This window comes from Schistocerca serialis, chromosome 10, assembly GCF_023864345.2.
Source record: "Schistocerca serialis cubense isolate TAMUIC-IGC-003099 chromosome 10, iqSchSeri2.2, whole genome shotgun sequence".
NCBI classification, from domain to species: Eukaryota; Metazoa; Arthropoda; class Insecta; order Orthoptera; family Acrididae; genus Schistocerca; species Schistocerca serialis.
The window spans coordinates 55,221,419-55,238,498 of NC_064647.1; the positions used below are offsets into that span (position 1 = coordinate 55,221,419).

General features: G+C 42.6%; 1 protein-coding gene across 1 annotated transcript in view; it reads right to left on the bottom strand.

The window, feature by feature from the left end:
* Positions 1-454: 454 nt before the first annotated feature.
* LOC126425229 (interferon regulatory factor 2-binding protein 2-B) overlaps positions 455-17,080 on the bottom strand; it is an 82,742-nt gene continuing 66,116 nt past the window's right edge. Inside the window, exons 2-4 of the mRNA XM_050088185.1 lie at positions 9,170-9,430; positions 7,904-8,247; positions 455-5,663 (exon numbers count right to left, since the gene is read on the bottom strand). Coding sequence (XP_049944142.1) covers positions 5,544-5,663; positions 7,904-8,247; positions 9,170-9,430 — 725 coding nt within the window. The 3' untranslated portion in view covers positions 455-5,543. The remainder of the gene's footprint in view (positions 5,664-7,903; positions 8,248-9,169; positions 9,431-17,080) is intronic.

Below are 17,080 nucleotides of genomic sequence, written 5' to 3' on the forward strand. Positions count from 1 at the left end.
AAAGGAAAACAATTACGAACGTTATCCACATGGAAATAAGCTCTGTATTAATAGAACTGCAACTGCTCTTAACAGTTAAGATGACCAAGCAATACAATAGCACACAAAAATATTTTCTGGGAAATGTTCACATTGTAACACCCCCCCCCCCCCCCCCCCAAATACCCACACACACTCACACAAAGGTACAGTAGGAGCCCCCCCCCCCCCAATCACACACACACACACACACACACACACACACACACACACACACACAAAGGTACAGTAGGAATAAAGGAAGGGTGGTCATTTACATATAAGGGAAAAATAAATCAAGCCTCACAGCAATTGGTGACTTTAGCATACAAGATTTTTTATCACCATCTTTCTTTGTCGAATAATCCAGAAGTAAAATTGCTTCGAGATTAACACACACCAGACATGGATGGGGAAACACAAATAATGCAAATCATTATTGTAAACACCAAAAAATATTTTATTTCATGAGCATATAATTTCTTCTGCAGCATGTCAAGTATGGTTACAAGCATCAAAAAACAATAAACACAGGCTTCATGTGTACACAACTTCTCTACCGTACTGTACTAATATTACATTTTAGACATTATTCCCTAATGCAGCCTTCTAAAGCAAACAGATTGTCTAAGATAAAAATCAGCACATTCAGACCGAGAAACAGGCTTGCAGATCCTGTCTCTCAAATGGTGTTTCAGGTTCATCACAGCTGAGTCTACCACATACGACAATGAATTTTATGTACATAGCCTACTCTTATGAAACTGGCCTACAAATAACTTGTATCTTCAAACCTTAGAGAATCTCATTTGCTTTCAAATAAGTAATACTACCAGTGCCCCACCAGGAAACCTCAGCTACTGTGTTCAGTACTTTTTTTACTACGCAGTATGGCCAGCAGAAGTTTAATAACTAAAGACAAAGTAGACGTGATACACAGGTTCCAGAGAAGCAGTACAGCAAGCAATGCCCCGACTGACCACCTGCAACAATTCTGCCCGCCATCTATGCTACTGGTATCAGAAAATGAGTTTCTGGCATGGAAGTAATAACCTTACTTCCACTGCATGCACATTTCAACCACTCTTCAGCACAATCTAATAAGCTCAGGACATATGAGCTTCACTTCAGTGTCACACTTTCGTGAAATTGGGGAGGAGGGATCTATTCCAATGCCATCCTGGCACAGAAGTGGCTAATGTAATAGGATATCCAAGTAGAAAGGAAACTTAGTACCAGCAGGCAAAAATGAGGAGTTTCATGATTTTGAATGCCACTAACCCCAAAGGCACAGGGCAACAAAAGGAACCGGATGTGTAGGATCGAAATTGAACACCGGAGTGTTTTTTGTAGCAAAGGGCATACAGTAAAAAGTTACAAAGGAAGGAGGATACCACAATTTCTTTAGACTATACTTCTTTCATAATTTTTTTTAGGAAAGTGCTGCATAACACCACCACCTGAACAGTAGTTCATTGTCTTTTTTTTTCACTTTCAGCACAGTAATATGCCATACTGTGACTACACACTAGTGTCTTACTCTCTCCTGCAATTTGGCACAATCAATTTCCAAGTTAGTCTCCTGATGATAAGTTAAGGTTTCAATGCAAATCACTTCTCCTTCCACAGTCTCCTTCTGCTAAATAGCTTCTAGGTCATTTGAAGTAGAGTACAGTACTCTCACACAGATTCCTAACCCAGTTCAGAAATAAATTTAGAATTATAAATTATTCGTAGCAATTCATGCTGCACATACTGTAATAACATCATTTAACAGCACTGAAACAATTTCTTGGACTTCAGTCATTGTGTCAGTCAACTGTAGTGTGTACCATTATAGTGATGGAAGGACTACTAAATCATTTACTGCTTGCAATGATCACTGTCCACAGAGTGAATAGAACAGTGAGCGCTGTTTCTAATTGGTTCCAAAATTCATGCAGCAGAATATATTCCTAAAGTTAATCCTCTACTGCTACTGAATTTGTGTGTGTGTGTGTGTGTGTGTGTGTGTGTGTGTGTGTGTGTGTGTGTGTGTGTGTGATCTTTTAGAAGGTGTAGTTCGCACAAGTCTGCCAGAGCCAAATCACATTTTTCACTACCATTTTTCAAAACCCACAAAAGATGGTTATTGCTGTCTTGATTTCAAACAGATCAACACTGCGTGCAGAAAAATGGAATTGTCAACCCAGCCCAAAAAAGAACTACAGGCCCTGAAGATTCCGCCACGTGAACAGGCTAACATGTCATCCTCTGGCTGTGACATCATTTAAATGCAGTATGGAGGGTCCTATGGTAAGCACACCACTCTCCTCGCCATTGTCAACTTCCTGAGCCACTACTTTTCTATCAAACGGCACCTCAGCTCGCTTCACGTGGCTGAGTGCTCTCATTCCAGTTCTCCCATCCTGGAAACCATCCCTGTCAGAACTGGAACCTGAACCCAGGCCCTCTGCATAGCAGAATGACCCAACGTAACTGCTCAGGTATGGAGGCTGATTGACCCAGCGTAACAATGTGTGATTACCACAAGTTTCCAAAGTAGCGAATGAAAGGATAAATTGTGTGTGTGTGTGTGTGTGTGTGTGTGTGTGTGTGTGTGTTTTTGTTTTTCACAAGCTGTTAGTGAATTAGATGGCTATGCTTTAGAAGCTAGAAGTCATATTTATCACACCATTTATATACTTCAACTCAAGCTGTATTACAGCAAACATATTTATTTGTACAAGGCAAAAAGGAACATCTAAGTTAATTCATCATTTCAGTAACAATTATAATTAAAAATAGTCCATCTGAGCTATCACTGACCAAAAAAAACTTTACCTTTTTACAAAGATACTTGTTATACAATAGAGATAGTTTTGCTGCAAAACTACCTTTCATTAGAGACACTATTAGTACTAAGTTTTGCTAGTAAAATTTGTCTTACTACACAAGGGTTTTAATCAAATTCTGATTAATTGTTAAAACACACCAGCGAGTTTTGGAGTTCCTTTATAGGACATTGCAGTCCAGGCATTGACTAGGGTAAGAAGGTTATCTACTACACAATAAAGGGTGGCTGATGACTGCAAAAGCTACAGGAAGTTAAAAACAAAACAAATCATTGCTGCAGAAAAAAAAGCAAAATACTCCTGATAATGTGGCAGCAATGGTCTGCCATATTGTGAGAAAACTTATCATATAAGCAGTCAGTGACTGCCTGCGATCAAACAGCAAAAAATTCTATTAAGCTGCCAGACTCATTTTCTGATGCTTCTGGTCCACTGTACTGCAGCAAAGAAAGAGAATACTGGGCTAACACAGCTGTAGAACTCGAGATAACCTCAGGATCTATTCCCTTCATCAACTGGCTCATTTGACCAACCAAAGATTGTGGAATTGCCTCAAACAACTAATCTCTTTATTTCAACATTTGAAACATATTGATGTACACTGGCTATTTAAGTCTGGTGTGAAAGATACCTACATTTTGCATGTGATAATTACTTTTAGTCTACAGTACTTCACTGTACAGTCTGGCAATGACTATTTTTTATTGTGAAAAGGTTATACAAAACAAAACAACGTGATAATATGTATTATGTAAAAAACTGAACCTCTCCACATAAAATGTGCAGCACATATTAGTAACAACAGAAAACAGGAGTTTCTTATCCATTCATACACATACATCACTGAAGACAATTTTAAAAGCATTTGAAAACTCATCTATAAAATTAATTATCTGCAGCCATTATCAGAACTGCATAAAATTGCCATCCTTTCCTATACGTAAATATTTTAGAACATTCTCTTATTAACAGCAGTAGAGTTATTCTGATTCTATAGGTAACATGATCATCACAATAACAGGCCTGCAAGCGGTGAAGAGACAAGAGTACTGAAGCCATAAATGGAGACATAACATAATATAAAAATCATTCGAAATGGGCAGCCTCACATGTCAAATGAACATCAACAGCACATCACAATCCACATATGATACACAATCGACAAAAGTAAAACAAGGTATGTAGCTGAGACTTCACGAAGATCAGACAATAAAACAAGGCTTGACACACATGCATTCAACCACAGTCAATTCAACAAAATTACTCTCAAATGCTACAACATCCACACACAAAAAAAAAACCACAAAAATATTGTGCAACCCTGTTTTGAACACTGTCACTCTTTATTTCAGTCCTTCAAATCCAAAAGAGTAGCTGAACTAATACATTTGTCCAGCACATATTAGTTTGTATACAAAAAGATGAATACACACCTAATTTGTAAACAAGTTAAAAAATCACTCCTAAACTTAGTAAGTAGCTTAGTGCTAAAAACTAAGAGTCAAAAAGAGTTTATCACTGTTTGTACCTAGGAATCATTTCGGGAAAAAACAAACTTTCCAGTCCTTTTTCATGAAATGTTACAGTTAAAATTTAACTGTGTAAGATCTACAAGTTAGCCTTAATTTTAAAAAAGTCTACAACAGTTCAATGCAACACTATATAAAGGGAAATTAATATATACTATGTACAGTTCATTTATTTACAATAAATGATATATTTATAAACACTGTAACGACTCCCCATGATGTGTACTTTTGTGCACAGAAAAACTCCGTAATGCGGCTAGCACAATTACGCAGCTCAATATAAAGATCAATAAAAGTGGAACAGATTCTGCGAGGGGTAAAACAGTCCCCTCTACCTGGTACTGCACGAGCAGTGAATCCGTGGCATGTCCCTCGCATAAATACATCACATTAAGTGTAATGTGTAATACACAAAGCACTGTAAACTGCGTATTTACATTCAGAAAAAGGTATCAGTTGTTATTCTTATTATTATGAATATTAATATGTTTATTAATGACTGATTTTTATACTATATACATAATATTTGTTTGTTGTCCCTACTAGATACAAGCGCTGCTAATACAGTCAGTCCGACTAAAAACAATTCTGACAAAAGTCTCAGAGGACGTAATTCTCACCGTGCAAATTAAATCAAAAACTGCTATCAAAACTTCTGAACAGCAGTACAATTTCAGGAAAATTCTTAATACCTTCCCAAGAAGACTCCAAATACACCCTTCCGCACCGTGGAAGGTTATTCTATATACACAAAATGGTCACTGAGAACAGCTAAATGGCAAGACAGTTTGACAAACGGTCTCAGAGAATATATCACCAACATTGTTTCCATCAGCAGATTTACTTGTTTGTTGCTTTTAGAAAAGGTCTCAGCTTCGGGGTTAAGTATGACACACTGCCATTCTGTGACAGCCCATTATTTCTCCAGTGACCAGACAAACAATAGAGGTGTACCCCCTCCACTCTCTCAGGGAAGGGGGGCCGCAGCGTTAGACCAAAAAGACAAGGGAGGGCTCTCCTCAGGCCCCTTCTGGCCAGCCGCAGTAAGAAGGCAGCGGGGGTGTTCTCCGCAGGCACAGGCGCTGCCGCCCCCCCTTCGTGCCCCTGCCGAGGCTAACGACTAGCGACGACTCGTTCTGACCCTCTGCATCTGGACGTACCCCTAGGTCTCCTTCTTCGTCTTGAACTCCTCACCCAGGATTGTAGCAATCTCTCCTTGCATGAATGCCCACGGCACATTCGAGTTAGCCAGTGGGCACTTTTCACCACTCGGGCAGTATACCTGTGAACACAGATGCCAATTAAGTGAATTTTAAGAGGTCTTTCCATTCGGACATGTGTCGCATCAACTGATATCAGTTATGGATATATCACCAAATTTTATTCTAATGTACCAGTATGTAACACATGTTGTTACAAGTATGACAAAGTTGTTATAATGGGCAGCTAATTGTTTTATAGTGCACCCAAGGAAGTGTGTGAGGAAGAGTGCATAGCACAGATAGACGAGTGACAGTCACTTTTCGTAGTCCGAATTTCATTCTTGCACAGAGAAGGAATACATACATACATACATACAGGGCCGAGCACCACAAACAATTTTCACTGGCCAAAATGTTATACATTACTAATATTGAAGTTATAATAGAGGGAAACATTCCACGTAGGAAATATATATCTAAAAACAAAGATGATGTGACTTACCAAATGAAAGTGCTGGCAGGTCGACAGGCACACAAACAAACACAAACATACACACAAAATTCAAGCTTTCGCAACAAACTGTTGCCTCATCCTTTCCTGATGAGGCAACACTTTGTTGCGAAAGCTTGAATTTTGTGTGTATGTTTGTGTTTGTTTGTGTGTCTGTCGACCTGCCAGCACTTTCATTTGGTAATATTGAAGTTATGGTTTTTTGTTCTTTCATGGTTTGTTCTGTTGTGTGAAGGCAATTTTGATTTTTCAACAAAACATTCTGAGCTGACTACACTTAATTTAAAAGAAAATCTGCCATGAGAGTGAGTATAATGAAAATACATTGTGTCACCTCAGAAGTCTACGAGCAATGAGCACAGACAAATTACAAAATTTTCAACAAATACAGGTAGCTCAGAGTTGTAGACAGACACAGAAAGAAGAAGATAAAAAATGGTTACCTCACCTAGCTGCTATACACTTCCTTTACAAGATGAGTGGTTGTCTTTATTAACGACAATGTTTTTTTTTACAATCAAGAACTGAGCAGTATGTCATTGCAAACACAATCCTAACAAGTCTCCTTCCTTTAATTTTAATGAAGCCTTTACTGAGACAGTCAATGTGGCTTCTCCAGTTGTTACATATCCGAGATTAAATAACAGCACAAGAAAGGGGTCAAGTTGAATATTTGATAGTAGTTGTCAGCTTCATCTAGTGACATAATGTTAATGGCCTCTGTAACATAACATTTTGGTGCATATATTAACAGTTTTGCTGTGATTTGGCAAAACCAATGAACATGAAACTAAAACAAAACCTGGCTGTGTGCCAGACTGAGCTGTGGCTTAGCTATCTGTAGGGGGAAAAATCACAACTAATCATGAACTACAGTTGCCCCATTGTTTACAGGGTTTGTCAAAAGTTTCCCACATAACTGATCAAAGCCTTTGACTTAACTCTTATCACAAGAAAGTACAAGAAATAACGAGGGAAATAAAGAATAGAGTGAGGCATAAAATGTCAGTTTGATGAACTGAATGTTCACACCCCTTCCCAAAATTTTCTAATGTGATAAATATCGCATGTCTGTTAAGCTGTGATTGAAATATTGGGAAACTGTATTTATGTGGCATAGCAAATTGGGTGGATCCCATTTCATGAGAGCAGAACCATATACCATCATTGAAAGAAAAATATCTGACATCTGAATTTTGTCAATTTTACTGTTTCAGTTGGCTGTGGGATACCATGTTCAGTACAAATGAAATCAAATTTTACTTGTAATATTGTGAAAGTTTTCAACAGTATTATACGTATCCTGTAAACAAACTTTTGAAATTGGAAAACTGCAAGTAATAAGTGCACTTTCAACAGAAATATGCAAAAAATTATCACATTCATTGAAAGTCAGTGTCTTTGAAGCCATACAATAACAATTCAATACACATCTCTCAGGTCTGTTGACGAATCTCGCTTTCTAAATCCCACAACAGTTCACCAAAGCACCCGCTCAACACCACCAGGTGGTGGCTGCCACATATTGCCGGTTCGGTAGCAAGAGTGAGTTGTTACTTACTAGCAGTAACCGGCAGTCACCACCTGAGAATGCCTCAGAGCTGCTTTGATGAAATATTGTGAGGATTTACAAAACTTGATCTGGCAGCAGACCCAGGAAACACTGAATACATCCACTGGGCAAGCCTAAAGGGTCATAATATTAAATATGTTAAGCCAAGCTACAGCAAGGTCTGAGCATATAAATACAAGCAATAAGCTGTTCCACGTACATATAAATGGGCACTGCTGGGAAGTACTAGCACTTACCTCAGCACCTGCACCCTGCCTCTTGATGGACTCTCTGCTGCACGGGAAACAGAACTTGTGCTGTGGAACAGAAGGACACTGCACAAAGTGCGTGTCTTCAAGCCTCTCCTGACACAGCGTACACTTCAGTGTCGTGGCAGAGCTGCCGCCGGTCCCCGCCGCACTGCCGCCGGTCCCCGCCGGCGTCTGTCCGGGTCCCGAGGCCGCGGCAGAATTTCCGTCGTGCCCTGTAGCGGCTCCGCCACTACCCGTGCCGGCACCCGCACCGTCCGCTTCGCTGGACGTGGTCACTGTGGTCGAGCTCACCGTCCGGCTGCCAGAGCTACGGCGACTCCCCGTGGAACCTGAGACATCCGTTGGAGGGCCTATTTTACAAGAAAAATCGAAACTAGGTGAAGGCAGCTATATACTTCCAAAACTCAATCTTAAATGTACCTCCTGATGCGTGCACACGAGAGAGAGAACTTATCTTCCTTCTCGAACCTATAGAGGGATGGGATGGGATGGAGCAATGACTGGGCTCTTGTGGAAAAATGAATTAAGTTTTCGATATCCCACAGATTGCACCTGTCCATGCTACTAGATTATGATCGTTTCTTTCATGTATGTAAGTGTCGTGTCAGTTGTGGCCACACTTTAAAGTCAACAGAACTAACGAGAATGAAGTGTCACTAGTAGAGCTCGGATGTTTACTCTTCAGATTGCCACCATATAAGCAGTGTCGCAGCTCGGTGGTTTAAGACGTGAGGCTGAACGTAGAACTGCCAGAGCATCTGACGGGCGAGTAACGTGCCACCAGAGTGGAGATAAGACTGACAGTAAGAATAATGTATGCGTAGTAACTTTATTGCCAGGGTGAGTAATAAATGTAGTCAAAGTTAACATTTGAAATGGTAGGCAGCTTGGTGACACTGACCAGCAAGACACTACATTGGAATATTATGGAAACTGTTGACATATGGACAAAAACCCATATAAAAATAATGAAAAGCAGCACAACTGAACAAAAACTTAGTGAAGTGCAACACAATATTCAGAACTGCGATCAATTGAAGTATTACCACACAAGGATTGACCAGTGGAACTCTAAACTGCACTGGGATCAAGACATCGAGTAGCAAAGAAGTTACAAGAGGAATTTGACACGGCCTAACAACTCTGACGGTTTTATCACCAATTCTCTCTGAAGTTCAATAGTAAAAATGAGGACATTGTCTCAGTGGTACAGGTTGTACATATGTTACAAAGAAAGAAATGACAACTTACCTGAGGAGTTGGGAGAATGCTGGGAACCCCTGGAAGCAGAGCGTGGTGGCCCCGGAGGGCTGCCTCCTGCAGAGCGCGGAGATCCGGGTGGCAAGTTGTCTGCCACTGACATGAGAGCAGCCATGGGGGACTGTCCAGGGGCAGCGGCTCCAGCACCACTGCCCGCCGTGGCAGCTGCAGACTCTGGAGGAGTGTTGGTGCGTGGACCCAGCGGAGAGCCCGCTCCACCTGCACTCACGCTCATCGCCACACCTGGGTATCCTGCAACAGCAGAAACACTACTTTGTCAGAAAACACTGTCACAAACGAATCACTGAGGAAATAGCTGCTGAAGGCATAAACATTGTTTGAAAACAACTTATCATACCAAAGTAATAATCAAAAACTAAAGGTTTGAGGGTTTAAAATTTAGCACTCTCAATTCGCTTCCAACAGGTTTATTTGGTTTGGGCCAGAAGCAGGATGTGTACAGATACTTCTCTGCTATTTTCAGGTTACATCAATAACTGAAAGATTGCAAACTATTCTGTTTACTTCCAGCACGGCACAAGAATCTTATATATACTTTTCATTATGTTATTAGATTTAAAGTGTGTGTGTGTGTGTGTGTGTGTGTGTGTGTGTGTAAGACAGACAGACAAAAGCTGTCCGTTAATGAAACAGTTTTCACAATTGGTGCATGCAAACTTACTCTGTCTCCTCTTGCGAACTACCTGAATGCTATGGTGATGAAGGCTATGTCGAACAATTTAACTGTACGTGACTAATTGTATTCTAGTAATGTGGATATGTCAAAAGACAATAGTGAAAATTTAATCAGCCGTTACAGTGCATCATGTGAAAAGTCACAGAGGTACTGAAATGTTTTGTAACAGAAGCTGAAACAAAATCCATACATTCTGTCTCTAAATAATGAAGGGGGTTGACAGCTACTACAGATGCACTCTAAGAAGAATTCTGGCATATTCTCTGAATCCCCCATCCCTTTTTCCCACAGCCACCATGAGGGAAGTTCGGTACAATTTTCTTTTTATTTGACACCAGACTAGCCACTTCAGCTGCAATAATCAACAGTTTTCTTATCTGCACAATGCCCAAGATGTTAAAATGGATCCACTGACTGGCGCAAGTAACACAGCAATCATACCTCACACACTGTGTTTTACGTACATAACTTTTTTTGTTGGAAACTTGTCTATTGTGTAATACAGAACTTTTTGAACATGCCTAATAGTTTTTGTTTCAAGTGCATCAAACAGACTGTAATTACACAACAGGCTACACTACAGATGAATCTGTTGCCATTAACTTTACTTCACATTGCCATTGTTGACTTCGACAACTACCCTCCTAATCAAATTTTTACCTTCGAACCTAACCCTGACCACAGACTACGCTACAGACGATCTCGGCACAGCCAACATATATCTGGGTTTTTTTCGTTTTTGTTTTTTTTTTTTGTGGGGGTGGGGGACGGTGTTTGCTGGATTATCACGCTCTAGGCCTGCATATATGACACATTCCCAACATACACGGAAATGTAATTCTCTTTTTTTTTCTTATTTTTGTATACTGAAATAACACAACATTTCACTAATTAATATTATACCCCTGATAGCTGGTATTTTGTTCCGGTCACGACCAACATTACGCTAGCAAACTTATGTACTTAGTCACGCCGTAGACGCCCTGGTTCTGAAAACGACACGTAATTTTAAGTAACAGATACCGCTACTGAAGAGTTAGTAATGTGATTCGATTAACTCTTATGCCTTGGTTAATTTAAAATGCAATTTCTACCTCCGTAAACGCTTGATACGAAGGTACGTATCGTATGTTGGAGGCACTGCCCGAGGAAAGCGTTAAATATTCAAGGCTACTGTCATATTTCAGTAACTTTCACTTTTTATCTGTCAATAATAAGATTAGCTGAGGTGCAGGGTAAATGTCGGGCATTATTGAAAACCACATCTGAATACACGTATCGGTTAGTACAACGGATGCACGTGAGCGCTCCCGGCCGCTAGAATGCTGTGCAGGTGGCCACGGTGACGTCACAAGCCGTGACCCCGGGCAAGGTCGTGGAGGGCTAATAATACGGCTGGGCCAGCACCGCTGCCGCTGCCGACTGCTATCGCAGACACGTCGCGCCTACGTGCTCTTGCGCAACGCGTCGTGCAGGCTCGTCTTATCTGACGGGGCACAGTTCACCGCCTCCCCCTCGCCTACGTAAGACGTCCCCACGCACACAACCACCAACCCAACCGCTAATGCAAATAACAAATCTGGTCGTTTGCACAGATGACATTGATATCTCTGCCAGAATGCCGGTGTGATACAATACTTTGTATTTGGAACCATGTCGCAATACAGTTGTCCGGTAGCAAAACGGATGCACTGAGCGCCCGCGACCGCTGGGCTGCTGTGCAGGCGTCGCGGTGACGTCACAAGCCGTACTCGTTGTTGTTGTTGTTGTTGTTGTCTTCAGTCCTGAGACTGGTTTGATGCAGCTCTCCATGCTACTCTATCCTGTGCAAGCTTCTTCATTTCCCAGTACTTACTGCAACCTACATCCTTCAGAATCTGCTTAGTGTATTCATCTCTTGGTCTCCCTGTACGATTTTTACCCTCCACGCTGCCCTCCAATGCTAAATTGGTGATATCTTGATGCCTCAGAACGTGTCCTACGAACCGATCCCTTCTTCTAGTTAAGTTGTGCCACAAACTTCTCCCCAATCCTATTCAATACTTCCTCATTAGTTATGTGATCTATCCATCTAATCTTCAGCATTCTTCTGTAGCACCACATTTCAAAAGCTTCTATTCTCTTCTTGTCCAAACTATTTATCGTCCATGTTTCACTTCCATACATGGCTACTCTCCATACAAATACTTTCGGAAACGACTTCCTGACACTTAAATCAATACTCGATGTTAACAAATTTCTCTTCTTCAGAAACTCTTTCCTTGCCATTGCCAATCTACATTTGATATCCTCTCTACTTCGACCATCATCAGTTATTTTGCTCCCCAAATAGCAAAACTCCTTTACCACTTTAAGTGTCTCATTTCCTAATCTAATTCCTTCAGCATCACCCGACTTAATTCGACTACATTCCATTATCCTCGTATTGCTTTTGATGATGTTCATCTTATATCCTCCTTTCAAGATACTATGCATTCCGTTCAACTGCTTTTCCAAGTCCTTTGCTGTCTCTGAACGGAAATGGACAGTGTCTTGAAAGGAGGATATGAGATGAACATCAACAAAAGCAAAACGAGGGTAATGGAATGAAGCCGTACCCACATACCAGAAAATACACACATCAAAAAAAGGTCTGCATCGTCCCAGTTCCCCGAACTCCTGAAGATCGACGTCGACTGTGGATATTGTATCAGACACAGTCCCTTTGACTATTCAGAAACGTCACTAAACCCGCCCGAAGATGTAAACAACCATGCATGAGCAGCGCCATTAGACGGAGGGGGTCCGACAGCCGATCAGTTCCAGTCGGGAAGGAGTTACACGGCTCGTGTTGTCTCTAGTTTAACCTTGCCTAGACGGTCAATACCGCGGTTCGATCGCGATTGTTAGTTTGTGCCAGGAAGGGCTCTCAACAAGGGAAGTGTCCAGGTTATCTAGGAGTGAACCAACGCGATATTGTTGGACATGGGGGAGATACAGAGAGACAGGAACTGTCGATGACATGCCCCGCTCAGGCCGCCCACGGGCTACTACTGCAGTGATGATCGCTACCTACGGATTATGGCTGCTCGGTGGAACCCTCACAACTCCACCATATTGAATAATGCTTTTCGTGCAGCCACAGGACGTCGTGTTGCGATTCAAACTATGCGCAATAGTCTGTGTGATGCACAGCTTCACTCCCGACGTCCATGGCGAGATCCATCTTTGCAACCAGCGCGGTATAGATGGGCCCAACAACATTTCGAATGGACCGCTCAGGGCTGGCATCATGTTCTCTTCACCTATGAGTGTCGCAGATGCCTTCAATCAAAAAATCGTCGGAGACGTGTTTGGAGGCAACCCGGTCAGGCTGAACGCCTTAGACACAATGTCCGGCGAGTGCAGCAACGTGGAGGTTCCCTGCTAGTTTCGGGTGGCATTATGTGGGGCCGACGTACGCCGCTGGTTGTCATGGAAGGCGCCGTAATGGCTGTACGATGCTTGAATGCCATCCTCCGACAGATAGTGCAACCATATCGGCAGCATATTGGCGAGGCATTCGTCTTCATGGACGACAATTCGCGGCCCATCGTGCACACGTTGTGAATGATTCCCTTCAGGATGACGACCTCACTCGACTAGAGTGGTCAGCATGTCTGAGATAGATTGAAAATGGCTGTCTATGGGCGACGTGATCCACCAACCACTCTGAGAAATCTAGGCCGCTGAGGAGTGGAACCATCTGCACCAACTGTGTGCCTTGATGAATTTGTGGACAGTATGCCACGACGAATACAGGTATGCATCAATGCAAGCGGACGTGCTACTGTGTATTATAGGTACCGATGTGTACTGCAATCTGGACCACCACCTCTGAAGGTCTCGCTGTATGGTGGTACAACATGAAATGCGTCGTTTTCATGAGCAATAAAAGGGCCGAAATGATGTTTATGTTGATCTTTATTCCAATTTTCTGCACAGTTTCCTGAACTCTCGGAACCGAGATGATGCAAACCTTTTTTTTATGTGAATATTTACGTTCCGTGCCAATGTATAGAGTGGATAATATACTCCTGCGCTGCTGCTCCGCAAGGACATGCGGAATCATTCTGTAGAGTATATACACGGAAGCTTTTCATGGCGTGTTTCGTACATCCTACTGAGAACGTTTTCATGTGTACCAATGCACTCTGTGTTATCCTAGGTATCTCAACTTACCAACATAACAATAATGGAAATTAAAACATTTCTTAACAGCAGCTGAAGCGACGTTTTACATACATCTTAGTCAATTTTATTTACAGGTGAAACACTTTTTTGGGCCAAATAGATACGCCTGCACTGTATTTCGGTATAATTCTCGCCACCTGTGGCACACTGAAGGTGAGTGTGACAGTAGCTATATTATGAGGGAGACTACAAATCAATAAAAAACTGAACCACGTCCCACCACCACATCTAACAGCAGTCCCGCTTCCGCACAATAGCCTACGAGCAAATAGCAAACTTTCTGAGCGAAGTTAAGATTACAAATTCAGATCTACAGATGGCAGTTCATCGGTTCGTGTACTCTTGCCGATCATGCGTCTTTTCGTGCGGACACGTCAGATTCGAGTGGAAGTGGTAGAAATAATATTCAGATTATTTCGCAGGCAAGGCGAAAAGAGGTTGTCATTTTCCGTGGGTTCACTGCCTGGTTTACAAATTTTCCTATTTTGGTGCCACTTCGGCGGCTGGAGTGTAGCGCACAATAGTGATAATGTTGCAGTTCAGGAAATACATGACACCCTGCGACAAGACATCTCGACTGTTACTGAATTCGAATCGGCGATCTTCAGATCAAGTGTCTTATCACAGGTGTGTGTTTTGGCGAGCTATATACTTTTCTAACAAGTTTGATGCGCCCGCTCCGAATCTCGACAGCGCATTACTGACAAAACAAAATACAGCAATTTGTCACCCTAGTCTTAGACAATTTTCTCCACATATAATAAACACGCCCTTAACTGTTCGAACGCCGCTGCGCCACAGAATGACATACTTTAGAGCTCATGCGGATCTAACGTTTCACAGAGAAAATAACACGACACAGCAGTTCAGAGTCCACACTGCGATTCAATGACAGCAGGCGTTGTAGCGTAATGCCCCGCCAACGCCAGCAGAGCTTTGGCAGTCTTCTGCCAAGGAGGCAAAGTCCTCAGATTACATCCTCAAATACAGCTTACCTCGGAATCACATTCAACAACTCGTGGTGTTAGCTTAACAATGGAATGTCCCGGCATTTCTACAGCCCTTGAATGTGGAGTTTCTCGTGTCGTCTAGGTGGCCTCGTCGTCGATTGACGAACGCCCACTGGTGTACGAAAAAAGAAAAAAAATCTGAACCCTATGGAAACACCCGAAACAGTGCACGACATCAGTGGCACATTACTGACGACACCAGTATTCATTTCATATGTTAGCATATTTCGGTGGTTGATCTGGCAGTAATATCAACAAGTAAGTGCCTGGGGTACACGACCAGGCATTATGAAACCTAAGCTCTGCTAAGGCACCTGCAGAACCGTGTCAGGCGGAAGCCACTGACGCCCACGCAGCCTAAAATCCCCTGAGCCGTCGCTATTTCTGAGCCGCCGTGCGTCAAACTGCTTTGCGGCAGCTCGCTGGGTAGCGTGGAAACTTGGGCTGTTGCTGTTCGTTCAGCTTGCATCTTCTTCGACGCCGACAATTCTTCCACTGTCACTGAATTCAATGTGTAACTGACGTTGAAAGTACATACTTTAGTAAACCTGTGAACTACATCGGAGGTTGGGAATCTTCGTAAAAGCTGTTTATGATCGTCTTCCTCTCACACGTCATGTAGAATCACAGAGTGCTAAAATACTTAAAGGGTGTCGTCGGGGCTTTAAAAATCTCCATTTGTCAGTAGGATCGTCAACAGAGTCACATACCTTCCGCTGGATGAGACACGAGGGATAGGTTTTCCAATATAAACCGCAACACTGCCACTATCGGTCTTCCCATCACCAGTGGCGACGAAAATTTCTGCGAGCACCATGGTTCGAACAAGCTGCCTCCAGATAGAGTGCCGCTACACTATGTGAGTTTGCGAGTTGTGTAGTAACGTAATAGAACGACATAACTCCCTCCTTAACCTTTGTTCACGTGTGTGCACTTCAGTGCTAATGGCAAGGACCTTTAGTTACGGTGTATTTTAGAAGACGGAGCTACCTTTAATCTTCTAAGCGCACTCTCAGACTTTCGGCCACGAGGATGGTCGGAGTAGCTTAACTTCAGCTACAGTACATGTTATCTCGGGGTAACACGGCGATTAAAAGTATTATTTAGATTACACAGGCAGAATTTCGGTGAACGATAGTTCCGCGTTTTGCTTCTGCTTCTGTACAAGACGCACTGAGCAGAATTGTCTACCATTAACGCTGCCAGTGCTCAGGAGTTAAGACAATACTGATCGACACTATTCCATTTTTATAAGTGAATGTATTCCCACCAACCACCTCGCCTAGGCTAATAGTGCGCTTACAGCAGTCAAATTGGGTCTCATTACGGCTCTGTCTGACGGCGAATCTTACCGTCAAATGGGGACGTTACGCTCCACCTTTATGTAACAGCACAGTTTATATGAAGCAAGATGGTGAAGGACTTCTCCTCCGGCCTTGATACGGTCATCATAGTGAGGTATTGATTGCAAGAGGGCGGAGAGGGGCGTGAAGGCTACGTCAGAATGGTCTGACCCGTACCACATCTGTCGCCTCATTGTCAGTATTTTACTGTTACTGGTCGCTATTCTGTAGCGGGAACATCAGCAATCGCGATCGAACGTCATCGACAATTATGACGCACATCTAGTTAACAAGGATGTAGTGTGGATGCGGTCGGTTAGATGGAAGCACTGGTGCGGTGTACTTGGAGTTGGGGGCTAGGGACCGGGGATTTTCCTGGCGCGTTGAGAGGGGGAACCTCACCGGTCCAGGTCCGGGCGACCTCAGGGGAACCGGCCGCTAAAGGTCGCTATATGCTAATTCAGGACCCGGCCAAACCTGCACCGTTACCAACTGCTGCTTTCCGCGGGTGTGCACAGTCGAAATAGTAGCTGATGCCATGCTACGTCCCATCTCAGCAACGCCATACTGCGGATAAACGTGTATTTCACTCTTCAAATCTTGACAACGGCTGTTTCTGTGATGGTATGGTGTTGGACAG